At 48.7% G+C, this 24930-nt stretch overlaps 1 protein-coding gene across 1 annotated transcript in view; it reads right to left on the reverse strand.

Moving 5' to 3' along the window:
- Positions 1-1086: 1086 nt before the first annotated feature.
- The window catches only part of LINGO3 (leucine rich repeat and Ig domain containing 3), a 73602-nt gene continuing 49758 nt past the window's right edge, over positions 1087-24930 (reverse strand). Inside the window, exon 2 of the mRNA XM_048498513.1 lies at positions 1087-5513. Coding sequence (XP_048354470.1) covers positions 3662-5479 — 1818 coding nt within the window. The 5' untranslated portion in view covers positions 5480-5513 and the 3' untranslated portion in view covers positions 1087-3661. The remainder of the gene's footprint in view (positions 5514-24930) is intronic.

Below are 24930 nucleotides of genomic sequence, written 5' to 3' on the forward strand. Positions count from 1 at the left end.
TGTCCAGATTAGAGTGCACCTACTCTTAACCACTACAGTATGCTGAGGGCATGACTTGGTCCCACTTCAACACAAGTTCTGAAACGCTTCCAGTAGTTTATGAAGGGAGTAAAAGTAAGGAGATGGCAGTTTGGGTAAAATAGACTGCTAACAGAGATGGAGGAGAGCCAGAGTGGTGTAGTGGTTAAGAGCGGCGAGCTCTCATCTGGACAACCAGGTTCGATTCCCCACTCCTCCCCATGAGATCTGCTGGGTGACCTTGGGCCAGTCATAGTTCTCTCAGGACGTTCTCAGTTCACACGGAGAAAGGCAGTGGTAAACCATTTCCAAACGTCTCTTGCTTGAAAACCCTACGGGGTCGCCATTAAAACAGCTGTGATTTGACGACACGTACACACACAATAGAGATGGACTGGACAGGCAAGACAGCTGGGATGTGTTAACGTGGTTTTTGTCATGTGGCTGTACAGAGATGACCCCTCTGTGCATCCATCTATCTGCCAACACACAGTGTCGCAAACCGTCCCTCATCCACTAACCTTTCAGGACTGAGCTTTGGTGTAGAGGGACATACCCGGCAGGTGCATCTTGAATTCATTTCATTACCATCGATCCAGTCACTTTGCCAAGCTGAAAGCTGTCTGAACGCCCACACCTCCTTTCCTCAAGGTAAACATCGAGCTTATCAGATCTATGCTGAATGCTCAGTTTTCTTCCACCCCCATTGACCTTGTATCTCGTTAAAATAATAATTTCCTGTTGTAGGGAAGATGTCCGTCTTGCACGGCAGTTGGTGTTTTCGTTGGAAACTGACGCCTGAAAATATGGCAACCGAAACCTCCGGTAGCACTTATCGACAAAAATAATCTTCCAGCAGATGCCTGGATGTGTGTCCCACCCAGCACATTTCCACAGAGACCTGTGGTGGGAGGCATCAGTCAAGTGGTTGCGCTTCGGTTTCCTTTCTACTGGGGAAAAGGGATTTGGTGGGAGAGGAGGCGCTGATATTCTGCTATCGTTTCACATGCTGCCTATGACTGAGTACACGCAGTGGTGCCGATATTCTGCTACTGTTTCATGTACTGCACATAACTGAGTACCACTCAGTAGTGCCGATATTCGGCTATTTTTACGTAACTGATTACCACTCAGTAGTGCCGATATTCGGCTATTTTTACATAACTACCACTCAGTAGTGCTGATATTCGGCTATTTTTATATAACTGAATACCACTCAGTAGTGCTGATATTCGGCTATTTCTACACAACTGAGTACCACTCAGTAGTGCCGGCATTCGGCTATTTTTACATTTGCTGCACATTTCTGATTATTACTCAGCAGTGCCGATATTCGGCTATTGTTTCATTTGCTACACGATTCCGAATTTCACTCCGTGTCTCTCGGGTGCTTGACAGCCGTACTTGGTATTTTTGTAGCTAGGTTCCTTCGTCCCTTGAGAAGGATCACGGAAAGGCAATGGCTGGAGAAGTGACCTATGAGAAATACCTGTGCTGAGGACTGGTCAGAGGCAGGTTAGTTAGGCAATACCATTACAGGAATACCATGTGCAAGTCACTTGCTTCACTTTGCTTGTGTCACAGGGTGATGAACATGATAGGAGCTGAAACCCCAAAGCAGTTTATACATACTCCTCATAAATGATATCTCTGTTTAGCAAAGTCAGATGCTGAACCCCTCATCCCTCATGCAGATTTGCTTTGTTTTCTAAAACTCATAGCCTGCCCTACTAACCCTTAGAAATCAACAAGAGCCTGCTATTGGCATGGGGCCGTGGTGGCGAACCTTTGGCACTCCAGATGTTATGGACTACAATTCCCATCAGCCCCTGCCAGCATGGCCAGTTGAGGGAATTGATGGGAATTGTAGTCCATAACATCTGGAGTGCCAAAGGTTCACCACCACTGGGGGATATATCCAATATTAAAACACTTTGAGGAATGCTATTTCCCTTAGGCCTTGCTTGGAAGTATCTCCGGGGAACCAGCCTTAAATCTGGACATTTTATTTGACCCTGAGAACAAAGAAGGAGTTGTCTTGGTCAAGCGGGGTTTCCTCCCTCGCCTTCGCCACGTTGACCTTCAAAAAGAAATGTAGCTTGCTGTACTAACAAGACACAGGATGCAGTCCACCAGGAAGACCTTGTAACAATCCCATTCAACTCAGTAAAGTTCCAGCAACACCTCCCCCGAAAATTGTAACCCCCTTGCTTGTTAAAAAGCTCTCCTTTAAACAAAAGCTACACACACAGTTCTTTTTCCTTTCCTTTCCACGAAACCGGAAGTACACTCTTTCGGCCTTGCCAAAACCCAACAGTATCAATGGGATTCACTTCCTAGCAAGCTTACAAAGCCGGTGAGCCTACATTGCATGCACAATTTCTGTATGCGCACCCACAGAAGAAAGGAAGGAGTTCCATTCGGGTCACTAATAACCGGAAGGGTTCGCCCGTCCCTGTTAATTCCTGCTTCCAGGACGTTGTGTTCAATTCAATGTGTCTGAGTGGGAAAAAAGCACGTTATTGCTTTGGGCAGGTAGGATAAACATTTGCTGGAAACCCTTATTAAAAAGACTAGAAAGGACTCAAAGGCACTACACCTCCCCAGCAAGCTTTCACATCACTGGATCGCCTTCAAAGGGATGGGAAGACGGGCTGGGATGGAGCAGTCACGTGTCACCCCCCCTCCCCGCTCCCCCGGGCTGGAATCCTCATCTGTACAGGAAGATGTTTGTTGGGAGTGCATATAAAACAGTTTAAAAAGGAATCCATGCACTAGATCAAGATTTTCAAAAATAGTCACTAAAAAAAGGACAACGATATGAGGTTCTTCAAAGCCCAAACATATGGATGCTCTCGTTATTCGAGAAATGCATAGTTGATACTAGGAAGAAAAAGAAAAAAGCTACAGTGTGAGGACCTCAAAACCACAAGTTGTGTGTGCGCATGCCTCATTGGTACTAGGGGAATTCAGGGCAATGGAAGCACAGTTGTTCAGAGAGCACGAGAGATGTATCCGTAAATCGGAGAGAGACCTCCAGGAAGACAGCCACGGCTATCCCAAGGTGGAACGCTTCTGCTACGTTAATGTCTCCAGCAAGATCAGGGAGGTGAATTTGCAAGTTCACTGCTCACCTCTGAGCCCTTGAAGTAGAACTGGATGGATGGAGAAACAACGTCCCCCGTAATCATTCATTCTTATGGGGTTATCAACTTAAGCCCCCAGTGGAAGATTCCCCAGTAGCCCTAGGTCAGAGGCGTATCAGGAGGAAATGGTGCCTGGAGACACACCTTCTTGGGGTGCCCCCTGCACCCCCTGCGCTTGGGGGGAGTGGCTTGGGGAACTGAGTCCCACCCCCGGCCTCTGTGCAGGCCAGCTTTTGCCTGGGGAGGAAAAAAGCCAGTCTGCACAAAGGCGGGGGGGGGGCCTCGGGGAGGTGGGGGGGCTTGGTGATGTGCGGCTGGGTCACACACTGTTTTGTCACATGGGGGGGCACCCGGCATGTGCCCGGGTATATGGGTGACCCCATGTCCCTATAGGCCATACGCCTCTGCCCTATGTGGCTACTAAACCCCAAAAAACCCCAACCTGCCTTAATATCAGCAGATGGCACCTTGAAAGGCTCCCACCCATCCCCAGATCTTCAAATCATTTTCATGTTGAACTTCCTGGCACCACCTTGGCCCGCCGTCGTGGTCGGGCCGTCCACCTTACGGAAGGAGTACTCCACAGAGAAGTTGTTCTTATGCTGTCCACGGCCCCGGCTCCAGACAAAAAGGAGGAGGAAGCAAAAGAGGACCACACCTAAGAAAGTGATGCAGCCCATGGCCGTGGACACCAAGATGGTTTTGAGGTCCAACGTAAACTTTAAGAAAACATGTGTGTTGTTGTGAAAAGTATCGTTGAACTCGCTGAGGTACAAGGTCCTGTTTGCATAGAGGGAACTGTCAATGGAATGCCCTTTGACTGTCAAGGTGGCAAAGTATGTGTCATTGCCCCCCGCGTTACTGGCAATGCAAATGTAGGTGCCACTGTCTTGGACCTGGGCATAGCGGATTTCTAATGTCCCACTAGGCAAGACGGTGGCTCGCCCAGCAGTCTTGGTGGTGATCATCCTGTGCTGAGGAGACACCCAGATAATAGTTGGGATGGGGTCCCCATCGGCCCGACACAGAAAGGACACTGCCTGCCCTTCGTAAGCTGTGATATGCTGGAGCTTTCGGTCCCTTATTTGGGGCTTTTGGCAGGTGAAATATTCGAAGAGGACAGAGTCTGGGAAATCTTGCAGGGCGTTCCCCTGTATCTCAGGTGGCGAGGAACACATTGGAGGTTGTCCGTCAAAGTTCAGCGTCTTGCGGCGCTGAAGGATCCAGAGGAGACGGCAGTCGCAGACCAAAGGGTTCCGGTCTACTCTGAGAGTTTCCAGTGTGTTCACCGAGTGGAAGGTGCTTTCTTCCAGAGTGGACAAGAAGTTGTTGGATAGATTGACGAGGCGAATCTGCCTCAAGCCAAAGAGCGCCTGAGGTTCAACCAAGACCAAAAGGGCACCCACCATGTGGAGCTCTCTAAGCCGAAAAAGATCCTTGAAGGCCCCCTTGGGCACAGTGCTGATGGGGTTGTAGGACAAATTGAGGTACATGAGATGGACCAGGTTCCTCAAGGCAGCTGTGGGCACCACTGTGATATTGGTGTAAGTTATGGAGAGGGAGGTGAGGTTTAATCCCTGGAAGCCGTTCGGTGAAATGTCCTCCAGGAGCGGCCAATTTTCAACTTCCAGCTGCCAAAGATTATAAAGCTTCTTAAAGTTCTGATCATCTATTGAGGCAACGCTGAGGTGTCGGAGGCGGAGGACCTCTAGGTTTTGGAGGCGTGAGAGGGATTCGGCTGAGATGCCGGTCAGGTTACACTTCTCTATGGTCAGCTGCTGAAGACTGACCAGGCCGGAGAAAGCCTTTCGGGAAATATACACCAAGTCATTGTCTCCCACTTCCAGGGTCTTCAGATTCCTCAGGTCTTGAAAGACGTAGTCCAAAAGGATGACTAATTTGTTCTCACTTATGTCCAGAAGAGTGAGATTGGACAGTTTACTGAAGACACCCAGTGGGATCAGTTTGAGCTGGTTGCCGCGCAACCGCAAAGTCTGCAGGTTGAGGAGATTACTGAAAGCCCCCGGTTCCACATTTGTGATGATGTTCTCACTGAAATCGAGCTCTTCCAGTAGAGGATACGGGGCCAAGTCCCCCGAGTTCAGGCAGCGTATGCGGTTCTTGTTCAGCTCCAGGATCTTTGTTTCTGTTGGTATCCCCTCAGGTATGGAGGTCAAGCGCTTGCGGTGGCAGATGACCGACTTGATCTGAGGGACGCACTCGCAACGAGCTGGGCAAGCGGCAACCAGGGCAGTGCTAAGGAGAACGCAGTGGAGGACCAGGACCGGAAGACAACATGTCATTGTGTAGTGCATTGTCTCACGGTTGCACTACCATTTTCTCACACACCTGGAAGACAGAGAGAGACAGGAAGATAGCCGCTTAAAACTGGTTTATGATAACGTTAGGGCTCTGCGAGTTCTCTCAGGGTTCAGAGCCAAAATGTATGTGCATTTTGCCAAGCGTGTTCAGGGAATCGCAGGTTTGGCAGAAGGGTGCTGTCTTCATCCCCAGGATCCTTTCCCCCCTGGCCTCTCATTAGCTGATACTGCACTGGGAGTCCCACAACTCTCTCAAGTGAGTAACATTAAAATAAATATTGTTGAAGGCTTTCACAGCTGGAATCACTAGTGCATTGTGGGTTCTCTGGGTTGCATGGCCGTGTTCCAGTAGCATTTTCTCCTGACGTTTTGCCTGCATCTGTGGCTGGAATCTTCAGATCTTCTGAAGATGCCAGCCACAGATGTAGGTGAAATGTCAGGAGAAAATACTATTGGAACATGGCCATACAACCCATAAAACCCACAACACATTAAAAGAAATACAATACCAGTTGTGCTTAATTCAATACGAGCCCCAAGCAATGCAACTATGGTAAGAGTTATTTGAATCTTGCGCCCCCCCCAGCTCCATTTGGTCCCTGAAAACATGTACCAAAAGAAGGTTGTATGCCCCAAAAGAGATCACAACTGAAATTAGGGTTGCCGGCTCCCATGTTGGAGCTGGAGATCTCCTTAAATCACAATTGATCCCCAGGCTACAGAAATCAGTGCCATTGGAGGAAATGGCCGCCTCAGAGGGTCAGCACTAAGGAACCGCCCCGCCCCCGGGCTTCCCAGACTCTGCTCTCCTCAGGGACAACCACTCAAATCTCCAGGAATTTTCCAAACCAGAGTTGGCAACTATAACTGAAGTGAAAACAACTAAATGGGTTCACAAGGCCAACAGAGACAAGCAGAAAATATTTAAACATTAACACATTTAAATCTACAACTAGGCCACGAATGGGACTGCTAACCCAGGGATGGGAAATGGCGGGAAATTTGGAGGCAGAACCCGGGGAGGGGAAGGAGATCAATGAGTATATTATGCCATCAATTTCACCCTGTGAAGCTACCAATTCTTTCAGGGGAGCTGATCTCTGTAGTCTGGAGATCAGTAGTAATTCTGGGAGAACTCCACCCCCCACCCCCGAGCTTGGCGACCATAACCACAACACATATGAAGAAAAAGAGAAGAGAGAAGTTTTGGATTTATATCCCCCCTTTCTCTCCTGTAGGAGACTCAATCTCCTTGCCCTTCCCCCCTCACAACAAACACCCTGTGAGGTAGGTGGGGCTGACAGAGCTCCGAGAAGCTGTGACTAGCCCAAGGTGTGATAGATGAAAATGTTGCTTTTACATATGCCAAAGAGGTGTTACTTTTATAAAGTATACACGGGACAATGACAATGATTGCCTTATAAGTTATAAAAGAAGGTAGCTTTAGGTGTTTTCATAAGGTGTAAGATTATATTGAGTTATCTACACACATAAACATATTTAGTGCACAAATATTGGATTTAGAAGTCACAAAGAATATACCCTTCACAGAATCACAAGATTTAGTAGGTGAACTCTGAATATAAAGTCCATGTATAGTATCTACACTTGAATAAAAAGCCTGTTAAGTTGGATAGAATTCAAAGAGAGATGGGAGTATGATGCTTAGTATATTCCATTTAGACTTTGTGTATTTTCTTATCATGTATCCCAATTAAAAGCACACCTGCTTTAAAAATGAGCTAGCAGAAGAACAAGAAAGGTCAATAGGGTTAGGGGAATAATAAGGTGATGTGGTGATGTAGTAGTTTATAATCATGTTTTGTATATTTGAATGCTTTTATATTAGTAGCTTAAATAAGGAAACTTTTAAAGCAATATGTTAATCACTCATGTTCAATATATGTATCCTAATGCTTCATGTGTAATGAATCTACTGCTACTAAATGTTATCTCTCTCAGTTTAAAGTGTAAAAATAGCTAAAACAGCTTTGCTTCTCTAGATCCCTAATCAGTGGAGGTGCTATTAAGCTAAGAAACTCCATTCAGAAGCTTCTTAAGGCCTCTAGCTAAAGTCTTTTTTCTAAGATAGCTTCTGAAGCCTGGCTTCAATAGTCCTCTAAACAGTAATAGAACATGAGGTTCTTGTGCCAAAACCAGGAAGGGCACCTGCTGATAAGAGGGGCCCCTAGCAAGCTTGGGATAGTCAGTCTTCAAACGCAGGGGAGTGGGTCAGGAAGACCTAGGGTTCTTGTGCCAAGAGAGTTACCCACTTATAGGCGGCTAAGATCCTGTGCCAAGGTAGAAGGCACTTTGGATGAAGGGGTAAAATATGTATGGTGTCTTCTACAGTAAGATAAAGGGAACCAAAAGACGTGCTTCTTGCAGGTGCATGGATATATATCATGAGAGACGATGCTAACGGAAGGGTTGACAACTAAGAACCAAAATATTAATTGCAGGAAATGAGCATATAGAGATGTATTAAGTTGAGGAGATACCACCTGGTATATGACATAGTATGCCTAGATGAATTGTAATAGGCTATGGCCCTCATCTCCTAGCCAATGGAGAAGTGAGGGAGGGATTGGGTGGTCCTGAAAAAGTATTATAAACTGTTGTAGAACAAAGGAAGGGTGTGCCTACTACTGGGTGGACACCCGATCTTGCAAGACCGTAAACCAATAAAAGCTTTGTTACCTGCTTCACCAACTTTGTCCAGATTATTTTGAGGGTCCTTGGACCCACGTTTCTAACAAAGGTCACCCAGCTGGCATGTGTGGGAGTGCACAGGGTAATCTGAATTCCCCAGATAAGCCTCCACAGCTCAGGCGGCAGAGCTGGGAATCAAACCCGGTTCCTCCAGATTAGATACACGAGCTCTTAACCTCCTACGCCACTGCTGCTCAAAGCTGAATTTATACAGAGGCAGACCCTTGGTTGATCACGGCAAGGAACCTCTATTCTGAGTGACAGCGGTGTTTCAAAGTCTCACATTGAGTTCTTACAGGTCACCTACTACAGTGATCAAGGATTTACAGGGTGATCACCTGACCAGGCAAATGTTATTGGACTGTAAAGGTAAAGCTTCCCCTTCAGTCGTGTCCGACCCTGGGGTACCACTGCGAGCAGTGATTTCATAGGCAAGCCGTTTTTGTGGGGTAGTTTGCCATTTCTTTCCCCCGCCATTCTTTACCCCCTAGCTACTCATCTACTGACCAAGGAATGGATGGATGGCTGAGTTGACCATGAGCCAGCTGCCAGAATATCTGACCCACAGGGGGCTCGAACTCCTGACTGTGTGAGTGGCAGTGCAAGCACTTAACCACTATGCCACGCGGCTCCTACTGGACTGTAAATGAATATTACTCATGATTCCTTCAAGGCCAGAAAGTCGCTGTACAGGTGGCAGCTAAGGGTGCCAGGGCCCAGGTGGGACTTGGAGACCTCTCAGAATTACAGCTCATCCCCAAGCTACAGAGATGAGTCCCCCTGGAGAAAATGGATATTTTGGAGGGTGGACTCTGTGGCATTGTACCCCACTGAGGTCCCTGATCTCCCCAGGCCCCAATCTGCAAATCTCCAGGAAATTTCCAACCCTAATTCCCCCACCCCTCACACAATTAAGGCACTCCTGACAGATGGTCATCCAGCCTCTGTTTAAAAACCTCCAAAGAAGGAGACTCCACTACACTCCGTGGTAGTGCATTCCACTGTTGAACAGCCCTTACTGTCAGGAAGTTTTTCCTGATGTTTAGGTGGAATCTCTTTTTCTTCTGCTTGAACCTATTACTCCTAGTCCTAGTCTCTGGAGCAGCAGGAAACAAGTTTGCTCCAACAGGACATCTTAACCTTCTCTTCACCACACTAAACATACCCAGCTCCCTAAGTCTCTCCTCGTAGGGCATGGACTCCAGACTTTTTACCATTTTGGTTGCCCTCTTCTCAACCCGTTCCAGCTTGTCAATATCCTCCTTGAATTGCGGTGCCCAGAACTGTACACAATATTCCAGGTGAGGTCTAACCAAAGCAGAATAGAGAGGTACAATTATATCCCTCAATCTAGGCACTATACTCCTATTGATACAACCCAGAATCGCATTGGCTTTTTTGGCTGCCGCATCACACTGCTGACTCATGTTCAGTTTGTGGTCTACTAAGACTCCCAGATCCCTTCTGCATGTAGTGTTGTCAAGCCAGGCGTCACCCATCCTACATCTGTGCATTTCATTTTTTCTGCCTAAGTGTATAGTATCTTACATTTATCTCTGATACTACTTGTCGGCAAGGACATGGGGGGCAGCTGTTTCCATCCTCCCCCACAAGACCTTAAAGTGGGGAAGAGTAGACAAAGCCCCACAGAAAGAAGCCCCTCCTACCAAGGCTGGATCTATGGGGCCAACGGGATGCTTGCCCCTTGCAGCATGCTGGGGAGAACAGGCAATAGCAGTAGCAGATTATATAAAGAAAAAAATATACTATATAAAGGACATCAATTGGTACTTTTGTGCCCCCCTTCAACAAAAATGTAGATGCAGTCCTACCTAGAACAGCAGGCATATTCAGACGGATTTGGTGGTTTTTAACCACCTGCTGTTACCTTTGCTTTCCCCTACCCTTTTTAAAACCGAAGTTTCTAAATATACACTGACCCTCCAGTAAGAGCTAGCGGGGTGAGGAAGCTAGACAATGAATCATCCAGTTACCACAACCATAAGCTGCATCATTAAAAATAAAATAAAAAAATCCATTTACATGCTTGGCAGCAGGTTGGCTGCCTTCTGCCACTCTACTCAGCACCGTTTGAAGCCTGCCTTCGACTCCAGCAGTGCTCTCGCCCACGGAGCGGTAGGAGAATAGCATTGTTTTGCAAAAAAGAATTAAGGTTTTGCAGATGTGTAATTAGTAAAAATATTGTAGCTTCAGAGGAAAGACAGCTGCAAGGCTAGTATGGGAAGGTTCCCGAGTGGGAGAAGGAAACTGCTGGAGAGGACAGTAAGGGTTACAGAGAAGGGGTACAAACCAAGAGAAGGGAAGAGAGAGTTCTGTCCCAGTTATGCTCAGAATTCCTCCCAATCTCTCTTCCCCTCCTTCCCCTGCTCCCCTTAGATCCCATCTTTGCACAGCCAGAGCTGGCCTCTCTCTAATCTTTTCAGATCCAGGATGATGATGATGATGATGAAGAAGAAGAAGAAGAAGAAGAAGAAGAGGAGGAGGAGGAGGAGGAGCTTGGATTTCTATCCCCCCTTTCCTGTAGGAGACTCAAAGGGGCTTACAATCTCCTTGCCCTTCCCCCCCTCACAACAAACACCCTGTGAGGTAGGTGGGGCTGAGAGAGCACCGAGAAGCTGTGACTAGCCCAGGGGTAGGGAACCTGCGGCTCTCCAGATGTTCAGGAACTACAATTCCCATCAGCCTCTGTCAGCATGGCCAATTGGCCATGCTGGTAGGGGCTGATGGGAATTGTAGTTCCTGAACATCTGGAGAGCCGCAGGTTCCCTACCCCTGGACTAGCCCAAGGTCAGCCAGCTGGCGTGTGTGGGAGTGCACAGGCTAACCTGAATTCCCCAGATAAGCTTCCACAGCTCAGGTGACAGAGCTGGGAATCAAACCCGGTTCCTCCAGATTAGATACACGAGCTCTTAACCTCCTACGCCTCCTAAGAAGAAGAGGAGGAGGAGGAGTTTGGATTTATATCCCACCTTTCTCTCCTATAAGGAGACTCAAAATGGCTTATAAGCTCCTTTCCCTTCCTCTCCCCACAACAGACCCCTGGTGTAGGTGGGGTTGAGAGAGTTCCGAACTGTGACTAGCCCAAGGTCACCCAGCAGGAATGCAGGAGTGTGGAAACACATCTGGTTCACCAGATAAGCCTCCATCACTCAGGTGGAGCAGTGGGGGATCAAACCCGGTTCGCCAGATTAGAATCCACCTGCTCTTAACTACTACACCACGCTGGCTCCTAAGTCCTCTGCAAGCTGGGACCTACTTTTCATTTCTGCATCTTCCTGTTTTGGTTTCCAGAAGTAAGGCAGAAACAATAAAAACTCCAGCATTGTTTATAGCTGCTCAGGAAGGCAAGGTTTTGGTAGAGGTTCCTCCTTGCACAAAGGTGAGAAAGGCTGCACCTTGAAAAAAAAACCCCTGCAACTATTTCAGAGTGCAAAAGCCCAGATCATCTTCATCTCTGGTCAGTCTCTTTTAAAGTCCGCACAAGGAAAGAAAATGGTGACCACTGCCCTGCCGCAGACTACAACCCATTTTAAACTTGCTGGCCTCAATCCTATGCAGAGTTATTCCTGTCTAAGCCTCGCTGAAATAAATGGGTTTATACTGGAGTAACTCTTTTTAAGTCTGCATGGCAACTGTGTCTCATGTGCCTGGAGAACACTTTGAAGACATGATCTCAGTTGTTCTCACAATGCCCCAGATACTTTATGGCTCGCTGAAGGCCCCTAATGCCCTGACCAGGGTGGCGAAGCCTAGCAGATCTCAACAGCTCTTGGAAGTTCATCGGTGTCAGTTCGGGTTAGATGATTAGATGGGAGACCACCAAGGAATCCCAGGGTCCTGACGCAGATGTCGCCAATGGGCAACCACCTCTGAACACCCCTTGCCTTGAAAACCCTCCAGTGACACCATAAGTCAGTTGTGAGTTGACAGCACTTTCCACTGCCCAGACACTCAACAAATGTGTGACTGAGGCCTGACTCACATGTCACACAGTCCTTGTGTCTGCTATGTGTGGTGTAGCAGTGGTTAAGGGCAGGTAGACTCTAATCCAGAGGACCAGGTATGATTCTCCCGCTCCTCCACATGAGCAGCAGACTCTAATCTGGTGAACTGGGTTTGCCTCCCCACTCCTACATTCCTCCTCGGGCTGTCACAGTCCGTGCAGACCTCTCTCGGTCCCCAATCCCTCGCAAGGAACCCGCCTAGCTTTTCCTTGCCAGATTCCAGCAACGGTACAAAGTATTATATAAAAGAGAGAGAGAGAGAGAGAGAGAGAGAGAGAGAGAGAGGACTGCAGGAGAAAGGGAAATTAAGTGGATGAGGGAAAATTCCTGCATCCCCCTCCCTTGCATAAAAATAGAGAAAATGCGTCCAACGTTATTTTTAGCTGTCTAAAGACAAGCCTGTGTGCTTTTTTTTTGCTCAAGAGTGAGCTGCTGCTACTAATCCATAATCTACAAAGGATAGATTGTGCAATCTGCAGTGTTCCAAAGGGGCAAAAAAAAACCCAAACGGGCAAGGATATATTTCTTTACAAACTGCAAGGAAAAGGAAATCACCTTGGCTTCATGCTACCAGCAGCGTTCTCAGGTTGTCCGGGGAGGGCACTAGACCCTCGGGACACATGTATGAGGGCCCCATTCATGAGGCATCCCAATTAAAATATCTTTCTCTGTCACATCCATTTGCACTTCTCTCCGCCTGATCATTGACTGTTTTGTATAGCCCAGGTGCAAGGAATCTGGAGCAGATTCTGAACTGAGGTTTTTCTCCCTTTGGCTTCTGGAAGGCTTTTGGGGGGGGGGGGCAAAGGGAGTGTCCACATAACATCATGCTCTAATTGTCCCATATGTCTAGTCAACAGACATAATCTGGGGAGTTCCATGCATACGTAGTCCCAATTTAGATCAGGCCTGTGGGGAGAGGAGGATGAAATCTTCCCATGTGCCATTTCCATGGCTGTAAAAGGCCCCAGTGGGAAGTCACTATTTGCCCCAATGGGAACTCTTACCTGTAATCCATCAGTAGATGTGGAACCTTCAATGGGGCAAACAGCAACTGCTCCAACCCTAAGAGCAGGTGCATTCTAATCTAGAGGAACCGGGTTTGATTCCCTGCTCTGCCGCCTGAGCTGTGGAGGCTTATCTGGGGAGTTCAGATTAGCCTGTGCACTCCCACACACGCCAGTTGGGTGACCTTGGGCTAGTCACAGCTTTTCGGAGCTCTCTCAGCCCCACCCACCTCACAGGGTGTTTGTTGTGAGCGGGGAAGGGAAAGGAGTTTGTAAGCCCCTTTGAATCTCCTACAGGAGAGAAAGGGGAGGATATAAATCCAAATTATTATTCTTCACCACAAGAAAATGACACAGGAGCCTTCTGTCCCTATGTTACCGCCAGGAAAATAAACAAAATATTTTCCTGTGTCAAGTTGCCTGATTACACTGGCTCCATGCTAGGACGCAGAGACATGTGTGTCTCAGAAGCCTTCATAAGACTTGCAAAGGTTGCAAACATATGAATTGTGCCCATGATATATGGTTTCCCTCTTGTTTATGCCATTCTAGGATGTAATAAAAGCCCCTTCAGAGTCAGGAATTAATATGAATGTCCCGCTGTTTAGGATTTTAGCTTTGATCTAGGTTCTCCAGTTCAGTTTAAAGGTTCTGTTATTTGTTAGGTTTAGAGGAAAGTCTTGCCTATAAGTATATGTGTTTTATCCCTTAAGGTTTCCCTAATCAGTTTAAACTTTAGAAATGTTATTTTTTGAAATTTACATTGTTCCTGATAGCAAAAGCAGTAGCCTGTAAGAGTTCTGAGTATTAGAGGAACAAAGAAAGAAGTTGGCTCTGGAATGCAGAAACTTTTAGACCAACACCCAGCCGACTCCTTAACAAAGAGACAAAGACCTTCTTTGGACTCTTTGCAAAATCCAGATCTGTTAAGCCAGCACCCAGAGGTCCCCAGGCGTTTAGGAAGGCGTTGGCAGCGACCACCATTGGACAGTTTGAACTTTTTTCTTGTTGTTGCAGCGATGTGAGGCGGGAGCCTCAGGGTATTACTAAAGGAAACAGCCATCTGATAAAGGAGATACGGCTGGGTCGCGGTAACTTAAGCTTCCACCTTTTGGATTTCCTTTCTTAGAATGGACCTTTTATCTGCTTTCTCCCTTCCAGCACCATTAGCAAGTAGATCTCCGCAGGGAAGACGTTTAACAGCAGGATTTTGTAATCCCATCCAGAAGTTGTAACTGTTTCTTGTTTTTGGTGTTGTTTGTTTTCTTATTGGTGTTTGGTAAGGGACTTGCCCCCTCACCTCCCCTTTTCCCTGCCCCTCTGCCCCTTTTGAAGTTTGGGAATAAAAGTTCTTGCACTGGGTTGCAAGAGTGCGATTCTCCTGCCCGAGCTGTGACCATCACCTGCAAATAAAATCCTTTGCTTGAAGAACGTTGGCTTCCTGCGCCTCATTACGTTGCTGAGCTGAAATCACTTATTGTTACCCAAAAAGCAGCGGTAACACCTAAGTAGCACAGTTCTGACCTAAATATGCATTGCAGGCTCTTGAAGCTTAATTCCAAATATAGAACTCCCGACACACATCTGATCGACAACTTTTGGTGGCCACATGGAGGAAGAGGAGATGGAGGAGTTTGGATTTATACCCCACCTTTCTTTCCTGTAAGGAGAGTCAAGATGGCTTACAAACTCCTCATGTGGCAAGAGGGATGCATAAAACAAAGGGATGCATAACACAGGATCCATGAGGAAGTCTCGCTCCAGTTCTGAAAGAACAGAGATGGATAAAACAGAAAACTTTAGTGCTGTTTCACCAAGAGAGAAGCAGGCAGTTCTTGGGGAGAACAGAACACGAGGAAGATTTCTAGTTATTTGTTGTGCAGGGGAAGGGAAAGGAGATTATAAGCCCCTTTGAGTCTCCTACAGGAGAGAAAAGGGGGATATAAATCCAAACTCTTCTACCTTCTTCTCAAAGGAGTCCAAAAGTTTCAGGAAGCAAAACTTCTTGGAGGCCTCATCCACACATGCCTTAATTATAGTTGTCAGCTGTGAGTTGGGAAATTCCTGAGGATCTTGGGGTGCAACCTGCGAATAGTGGGATTTGGGGAGAAGAGGGATCTCAGCAAGGTATAATGCTGTGGAATCCACACTTAAAAGAAGCCATTTTCTCCAGGAGAACTGATCTCTGTTGCCTGTAGAGCTGTCCATGCTGGCAGAGGTTGATGGCAATTGTGGTCCATGAACATCTGGAGTGCCATTAGTTGGTCACCCCTGCTGTAGACCATTCATAATTGCAGGGGCTCTCCAGCCACCAAGTGGAGCTTGGCACCCCTACATATAGCTCTGCCTTGCCTTCAAAACTGGAGCGAGTTTGTCGAAGGCTTTCACAGCCGGAATCACTGGGGTGCTGTCTGGTTTCCAGACTGTACGGCCGTGTTCTAGCAGCATTCTCTCCTGACGTTTCACCTGCATCTGTGGCTGGCATCTTCAGAGGATCTGGAGCAAGTTTGTTTTTCTTTCAGAGCACCTGTACGATTGCTTGATCCTCCAGGGCCTCCTCTGCAATTTTCCCCAAACTGCTTCGGTACGATTTCTCCAGAAATCTCACAGTCAAAGCAGGTTTGATCGCTGCGCGGGCAGGAAGAGGGCAGGCTTTTGAATTGGAACCATTTTGCCTCGGCATTTGCTTGTGACCTCTACCGCTGCCTGGCCTTACCACCGACGGGCTTTCTGCCTGGTTTTAGAATGTGTAATTGCTGTCAGCGCCAAGGCATCATAAAACTACCAATATAGCTACCACTCTTTGGGAACACAAAGCCATTCAGCAGCACAGGGAAGGGGGGAATGGAGCACACAAAGGGATACTGAGGAAAAAATAGAAGAAGAGTTTGGATTTATATCCCCCCTTTCTCTCCTGCAGGAGGTTCAAAGGGGTTTACAATCTCCTTGCTCTTCACCCCTCACAACAAACACCCTGTGAGGTAGGTGGGGCTGAGAGAGCTCCGAGAAGCTGTGACTAGCCCAAGGTCACCCAGCTGGCGTGTGTGGGAGTGCACAGGCTAATCTGAATTCCCCAGATAAGCCTCCACAGCTCAGGCGGCAGAGCTGGGAATCAAGCCCGGTTCCTCCAGATTAGATACACGAGCTCTTAACCTCCTACGCCACTGCTGCTCCCTAGTAGCGCATGGCCCCATTATGGATGATCCACTGTTGCTGGAAATTTCTCTCCGTTTGCAATGGAAAGGGGGAATCATCCCCCTATGGAGACAACCAAACCAAAGCAGAAACTACACTAAAGATAATGGATCTTCAGCCTGTTTACCTGGGAGACCAATTAATTTGAATAACAGAATTCCCTGGATCATCCTTCTCGGCTCTAAATTGGCCACCTCCCAAAATGCTGGTTCAGGTGCATAACTTTAATTTAAAATGGCAGGTGAAGTTTGCCAAGAGCTCTCCGGTGAATCACAGCCAGTCAGGATGACTCCTTGTTTTTTTTCTCTTGCAAATTAGCTCTTGAGCACTATCCTTTCGTTGGACGTCAACTGCACCCCTGCTGGGCAGGCCCCTCTCCAACCTGCTTCTGCAGTGAAGGCAGGTCCAAAGAGTTAACGGCAGCCTCTGAAATTCCCATTCCTACTTCACTGTTCCTCTTCTGTTATCTAACACTCAGGGCAGCTTCTGGTGTATTTAAAGCAATGCTTATTATTCATTAAAATATGTATCATTAGCAATTTATTCCTTCTTTCTCTCCCTCGTTCCCCGTCTCTTACACTCACACGCAGAATTTTTTAAAAAATCCAACTCAGGGTCTGATGACACACCAGGGACCTATCTAAAAGAATCTCTTCACTGCACCTTCTACAATCCACTCCCTCCCTAGCATGCCTTGGCCTGCGGAAAGTCACCACAGCAGACGCTTTGAGACATTCCTTCGAGGACCCAAAAATCCAGTGACTGAAATCCCAAACGTCTTTCACGAAAACAATGGAATTCAAGTGCCTAGTTTCAGAACTGGAGCGAGACTTCCTCCTGGATCCTGTTTGGGCTCAGCCTGGCCTGAATGGGTACCCCTGGGAGGAAGACTCAGGTAGAGAAGAGGGGACAGTGTTGGTTCCCAGATTCTCAGGCACTATCCGTAGATGCAGAGACTGAGCAGCCGAAGTTCCTGCAGGACCAGGTCCCCAGGCTCAGGCAGAGCATTCAGGCTGGGATCCACAGCCAGGCCCACGCTCTGAGATTCCCCAGCAAGAGCTTAGCTCTGAGACTCTTCAGCCCCTTGATACAGAGCACACATGCACACACGCACGCACGCGCGCGCACACACACACACACACACACCCTTCCAGAGTCCCAGGAGCAATGCAGGAGGAGACTATGTACTAGCAAAGGAGACGCAGCAGCAAGTTAGCAGCTTTGGGGCAAGCTAGAGTAGAGTCTTTTCAGGAGCCAGACTAGAGCAACCCAGCAGCAAGAGGTTATTGCACAAGGGAATGGGAGGCTGGCTATAAAAGAGAGGCTGCAGCTCAGCTAGCTTGTGGCAGCAACATTGTGGTTTAGTTGCAGGTTACTGTTTCTTGTCTGGATTCCTTGCTCTGCGCACGTTAAACGTCTGAACCTGCTAAGACCTGTGTGTGGACCATCCTTGGTTCCCGAGGGCCTATCTACGGCAGATCCCAAACCTGTTTTGTTTTTTAGTCCAGAAACTGACTGTTCCCCAGAACTGCAGCCTCTGCTCCCTATCACAGCCACCCTCAGCAAACTGACTCCACATATTAACAGCTCCCTGAATCCTGGCTGCAGACGCACCAGCCTTCCCCTCATTCTTTTTTCCAACGTACGCTCCATAAATACTAGCCTGGGTCATATTTAGCGGAAAAAGCAATGCCATTCCCTTTTCTTTGGGCTGGAACATTCCGCAGCTCCTGTTACCAAGGGTCCAAACAAGGTTGGGGAATTTAATTAGGAGATAGTTTCATCCCCCTGTCAGAGAAAGGGGATTTTGACGCTCCAACAGCTGAGAGTGTGGAAATTATTTGTAAAGGCTGCATCTAGCCTCAATTAATTAAAAGTTAAAATAGATGGACGGGTCACTCGTCACCCAGTGTCATCACTGTGGGGGGCCAACTGAGAATCTTACAGTTTGATTCTCAGGGAAGGTCTTCAGACAGACAGCTGCTGAGGTGTGGAGGTTGGAAGGCAGGCCTTCGATTAGAAAACCTTTGTGGAAATCCCTACTAGCACATGAGCACCTTTGGAATCCTGACACTGTGGTGGGCGCAGTCACAACACGATTGCCGCAAAATGGCTGCTGCAGGAGGCACAGCCAACCACAAAATGGCTGCCACAGTTTACCTTTAGTCTTCCCTTGAAGAGCCTTCTGTTAAGGTGGCAGCTGCTGAAAACACCACATTTTTAAAAAATCTGCACAGCCAATCACATCTCCAATGGCCAACAGTCCCACCTAGCCCTACTTTATTTTCTAAAAGCACTCAGTGGGGGCACAGGAAAGTGGACAGATGGTGCCGCTGTGGCCGCAGGTCCCATGTTGGGGACTCTTGGTGCAGGCTCTGGTAAAACCAAGATTCGAATCCCCACTCTGTCTCGGAGCTCCTTGGGCGACCTTGATCAGTCAACCCCTCTCAACCGAAAGTACCTCACACAGTTGTGAGGATGAAATGGAGGGGAGAACCACCCCCTAAACATCATGATGTGACATCGCCCCATGGGTCAGTAATGACCTGGTGTTTGCACAGGGGACTACCTTTACCTGCAGTGCAGAGCAAGGAGCAGCAGTGGCGTAGGAGGTTAAGAGCTTGTGTATCTAATCTGGAAGAGCCGGGTTTGATTCCCAGCTCTGCCTCCTGAGCTGCAGAGGCTTATCTGGGGAATTCAGATTAGCCTTGGCACTCCCACACACGCCAGCTGGGTGACCTTGGGCTAGTCACAGCTTCTCGGAGCTCTCTCAGCCCCCACTCTACTCTCACAAGGTTGCTTTGCTGTGCCCAGGGGAGGGCAAGGAGATTGTAAGCCCCTTTGAGTCTCCTACAGGAAAGAAAGGGGGGATATAAATCCAAACTCTTCTTCTTCTTTTACCTAAATAAATAGATACACCATAAATTTGGGTGGGCTTGGGCCAGCCCTTGTCAGTTCAGTCTTACCTATCTGACTAGGGTTTACAGTGAAGATAAAATAGGGCAGGGAATGGTTCTGGAGTTGCTGGCTTCTTCACTTTGCTTGAGCAAGATGATCTCATCAAGGGTAGCTTCCTTTACTTCCCTGTTCCAGGAGAACAAGAGTGGGCATTCCACCCCTGGACAGAGGTTGAGTGCCGGACGAAACATAAGGGACCAACTCAGAAAGCTGGAACTGCTCAGGAATGTCAAGGCTGTAGCTGCCGAGAGGTCTCTTGCATCCTCCACTTTCCCCAAGTCTGCTGAGAGCCAAAAAGAGGCCTTGCGGGGAATATCAGCTTTCTCTGAGGGACAGCTGAGCGGGAAGCAAGGGTTTGCCTCAGGGCCTGCTCCGATCTGTCCTGTGCTCAATGATGTGCTTGCTAAGGAGCAATGCTCAGGGCTGCCAACCTCCAGGCAGGGCCTGAAGACTACCCAGAATTACAACTGATCTCCTGATGTCAAAAAGTTCAGTTCTCCTGGAGAAAACAGCTGCTTTGGAGAGTGAACTGCATAGTATCTGTATAACTGCGGTCTACAAACCCCGCCCACCCCAGTCTTCACACCTGGCAACAATAATTTCTGAGACTGTATTACAAACACTGGGGAGGGGCTACAGCTCAGTGTAAGAGCATTCGCTTTGCACCCAGAAGGTCCCAGGTTCAATCCCAGGCAACGGACCAGAGAGTAGGTTATAAGACCTCTACCTGGGACCCTGGAGATTAGACAGTATTAACCTTCTAGAAGTTCTCAACCAAGAGGTGGTAACTGGTGGGGGAGCAGCACCAGCGTCACTCTGCAGCACTTCCTGCGCTACAAAACTGGGCTTCCTGTCTTATAATCTCTGGACCTAAGGGTGGCCCAATGGGAACTTTATCTCTCCTTTCTAGGGTTGGGGTGGGGGATAGAGTTGCCAGATCCAGGTTGGGGAACTCCTGGAGATTTGGGGGTGGAGCCTGGAGAGGATAGAGATTTCAGCAGGGTTCAATGCTATACTGTCCACCCTCCTGAGCAGCTTTATTCCAGGGGAACTCATTTCCGTAGCCTGGAGACAAGATGTAATTCTGGGGCGTCCCCAGATCTCACCTGCCCTGTCTGGGTTTAGGGCTAGAGGATGCTCTTTAGAGGGGGGCTTGTAAAATACCCCCACCAGGTTCAGTCAGTGTCCCAACAGGCTAGATCAGGGGTCTGCAACCCGCGGCTCTCCAGATGTGCATGGACTACAAATCCCATCAGCCCCTGCCAGCATAGCCAATTGGCCATGCTGGCAGGGGCTGACGGGATTTGTAGTCCATGAACATCTGGAGAGCCGCAGGTTGCAGATATCTGGGCTAGATAACACTCCCAGGTAGCAGGGGGCAAGTATCTCTTGCCAATTGGCCATGCTGGCAGGGGCTGACGGGATTTGTAGTCCAAGAACATCTGGAGAGCCGCAGGTTGCAGATCCCTGGGCTAGATAACACTCCCAGGTAGCAGGGGGCAAGTATCTCTTGCCAATTGGCCATGCTGGCAGGGGCCGATGGGATTTGCAGTCCATGAACATCTGGAGAGCCGCAGGTTGCAGATCCCTGGGCTAGATAACACTCCCAGGTAGCAGGGGGCAAGTATCTCTTGCCAATATGCCCTTCGAAGCCTGGACCACTGCTGATCTCCCCTGCCGTTAATTTTGTTTTTAAAAAAATTGCGCTCAGCTTCTAACCATGCTCGAGGCAACTCTCCGACACATAATCCATAAAATACACTGATGAAATCGTTAACATTACATCAAACACACGGATACAGATCTAGCTGCTCATTATTTCCCCAAACTTCAACACGAAGATTGAAGCAGACAGAACCAAGGTCTCCAACTGTCCCTCCCGGCACAATTCTGCCTGTTGTTCACCCACACAACGTTCACAAGAGAAACCTGGATAATTCTCCTGCTTGCAGTTCACTTCTTGGTCAAGCCAGGGAGGAACCTTCCACCAAAAGGGTCGCCTTTGCTGAGGGCTGAAACCCCCCAGGCTGCAATCTTCCAATTCGCTTTCAAGATGAAGAGGATTTTGATACAGGCACATACCCCTCCACGCATATAGCTCTCATAAGCACCTTCTACCCTATGTGATGGGGAAAGGATCCGAACCCTCCGCCTCCCGGGGACTCTTCCAATTTGACTCGTCCACAACAGAGCTTTATCAGATTGCTAAGGATTCTGGGACACACTGTGAGGCACATGGTCGGTTTACACAAGGTGCCAGTTGGGCCTCGCCGCTGACCGGCTCCAAACATGGGGCACTGAACCACACCCCAGAAGTCTTTCACATGGCGGTTTTCCCATGCATCGGGTGCCAGATCACAGCCATTTTTCTCTGAGCTCCCTCCCAATATTATCCATTTTCTGCCTCTCCACAGTTTCCACATCGTTCCTCCAAGCTTCCTCCAAACTGGTAGCTTGACAGGGCTCAAGGAAAAGAGTAAAGCATGGAAAAACAAGAAACTTCCGGGGAGGGAGAACGCTATAGTTCAGTCCCCACAACCACAGGGAAACCTCTGTGTGAAAGACCCCCATGCTTCCTTGTGGTTTCACCCTGAATGAGAGGATTTCCTAAGGAAGGCAGTCTGAGGGAGGCCTCTCTACCATTCGTGGTCTGGGCAGAGCAGTGGCGGAGGGTCAAGGGGACGGGGGGGTGCGTCGTGCACCCGAGGCGCCTGCATACATCTTTAAATGAACAGCCCCTCGGCCCCTCCCGAAAAGTCTTTCCCAGCGCCCCCCCCCCAGCGAGCACAATAACTATCATCACCCCAATCTTCTTCCCATTGATTTTGACCTTCGTTCCCTTTTCTTTTTTGTAGCAGTCCTTTTTGAGTGCTCGAACGCGGCCTATTTACAGTTCAGGGGGAAAACTGCCTGAGGAACTACAGTTCCCAGGAGACCTTGGGGCTCACAAGGTCTCCTGGGAAGTATAGTTCGTCAGGCAGCTTTCTCCTTGAACTGTAAATAGGCTGTGTTTTTCGGCCTCAAAAAGGACTACAAAAAGAAAAGGAACGTGGAGTGCGGTGTGGGGAATATGCCTTGATGAAAACGCCGCTTGGGCAGGCGGAAAAAAACACTCCTGCGCATCGAGGCGCGGAGTTTCTACCCAGCAAAGCCTCTCTGGGGCAGAGGAAATCATGAACAGGCTTCTGAGAACACAAATTTGAAATCCCAGCCCCAGAACCACGAGCCTTCAATCCCCCCCCTTTTTTGAGAGATGCTTCTGCTGCTGCAAAGTTACCCCCTCCTATTCTTCAGTGTCAGCGTGGTAAGAGGATGACAGAAACGGGTCAGTGGCAGGAACAGGACATGAAATCCCTCATGCCAGCCCTCTGGACATTCATCACAAGGGCTTTGTTTGAAGCCTCATCCCAGAAAGCCAACTGGGTTTTTAAAAAGCCTTGCCATTCAAATACAAAACGTTGACCCCCCCACTAAAACAAACGACTGTATAATTGCTTTCTGAATAGACAACTCCCACAGAGGTGCCTTTCTGCCCTTCTGGGAAATGCTCAATCCTGAACTTCACAGGTCAGTTCCATATAATACCTTTAAGGGCATAAAGGCATCCCAAGTCCCTGGGGAAGGGATGCTAAAACCACCAGGAACTGGGAGGGATGTGCTGTGCTACTGAGAACCCCTCTGGAGATCTGTCTGTAGCCCTTTCTCGAATGAGCCCGGACAACGTCCATCTGAGAATCTCTCTGGAGAGGTCCACTGCGCTTTCTTATATTCTGGGATTCGAGCCCTGAAGCCTGACCGCGGACGGCGCAGGAACAGATATTCCAGTGGTGTTTGCATTGCTGCCTTTGGCCTGTGCAGATCCTCCCCGGCTGCATCCTGCAGGTGGCAGGGACGCAAGATACGCAGCCTCCGGCACGTGGATGCTCCTCCGTTTCCCCAACATGCAACAAGCACTTCCACAGAACGGCACCTCCATTCCTTGCCTGGACTCAAATCTCAGCCAGGAAAAGAAACAACAAGGAGAATAAGAATGCTTCCTAGCAGATTCTCCTTGCCAGTATGACCCTGCCTTACTTAGGACCAGGGGTTCCAGGCTGGAAGAAAGAGTCCCAAGGCAGTCTTCGGGCCCCAATCTTTCGCATCCGAGAAATTAAACATCGACACAAACGTTGCAGGTAACCCCACCTTCCACCTGCAGCCTCCTCACCTTATTCCCTGGGGAATGGAGAGCTCCCAAGGAGCACTGCACGTAAGGTAACATCTCTCGGCCTCTCAATTCCACCACTTGCACTTCAGCAGGTTTCAGTGGGATTTTTTTTGCCCAAAAACTCTTCCAGGCCAGGGGTGGCTTGGTGCATGAGGAACCACGCGAGTCATTTCCGCTTTTTCCCGCATTCTCTGACCATCCCAAGAGTAAAACATGCAGCTCCCAGCGATCTCTGGGGCTTTGGCTCTTCTATCATATCTTCCGAAGCAAACAGAGTTCCTTTTGCTTGCGGGAAGCTTGCCACGCTGCCTGCGGAGACTCCTTTGCGAGCCGACACAGTGCCGGACAGCCAAGACGGGACATCTGCCAGCACCTACCAACCCTGCAGCCCCCAGACTCGGTGGCTCTTCATTAGGTATGCGGGTCCCACACTGCCCGCACAAACTGCAACCCAGCTCTTCTTTGTTCTCTCTAATACCAGACAGCCCAAGACGGCCGCTGTCAGCGCTGCATTCTTACTCGCTCTGCTAGATTAAAATTGGCAGCGAGAGGGGTAGGGCGGCAGGGGGAGGAACTTACGCACAGAGTGTGGGGCGAAGTGAGTCTGTCACACAGCAGCCGGCGGAGACAGGGGACTCGAAGTGAAAGGGGTGACAGCCCGTAGATTAGCACTAGTGGGATCGTCATCCTGCCCCAAGTTTTGGCTTTGCCTCTTCTGTGCTCGGGCCATCCAAATCACATCCCTGGGCAGCCCCCCCCCCCCATCCTAAACGCTGCATGTTGCAATTAGCACCTTGGCAAGATGGTCACTCCAAAGGGAACGGTCCCCGTAAAAAGCCTACTGCTGCCAAGGTACACTCTGTGCACTATTGGGGAGTTAAAAAACACAACCAAAATCCCCAAAGGGTAACAGGAAATGAGCACAGCACACTTCACAGGCATGAAGAGAACACTGCCAAATAAGAACAGACAAGCCTCCAAGGGAACTATGGCCACAGGGGAAAGTTTAGGGGAGATTCTTCTAGAGGGCACAGAGAGAGAGAGAGAGAGATTTGTCAGAATAAATCAGCCAGCCAGCTTGCTTCAGGATGTTCCCCTAAGCCAAGGAACGGGTTTGTGGATACACTGATGCTCCACATGTCCTTCCCAGCCCTGCTCATGAGCCATCCTCCAAACTCAATTTCACCATCCCTCTCCACCCCCGCGGTTCACTTCTTTTCACACGCTTAGCAGCTCTTAATCACCTTCCAGGTATTCTCCCAGAGAAGAGATTTTTGCTTCAAACACCTCTCAAAACCGCTCAGATGGCACCATTTTGGATTTCCCCTCACAGTTCTGTCC

This window comes from Sphaerodactylus townsendi, linkage group LG05, assembly GCF_021028975.2.
Source record: "Sphaerodactylus townsendi isolate TG3544 linkage group LG05, MPM_Stown_v2.3, whole genome shotgun sequence".
NCBI lineage: Eukaryota > Metazoa > Chordata > Lepidosauria > Squamata > Sphaerodactylidae > Sphaerodactylus > Sphaerodactylus townsendi.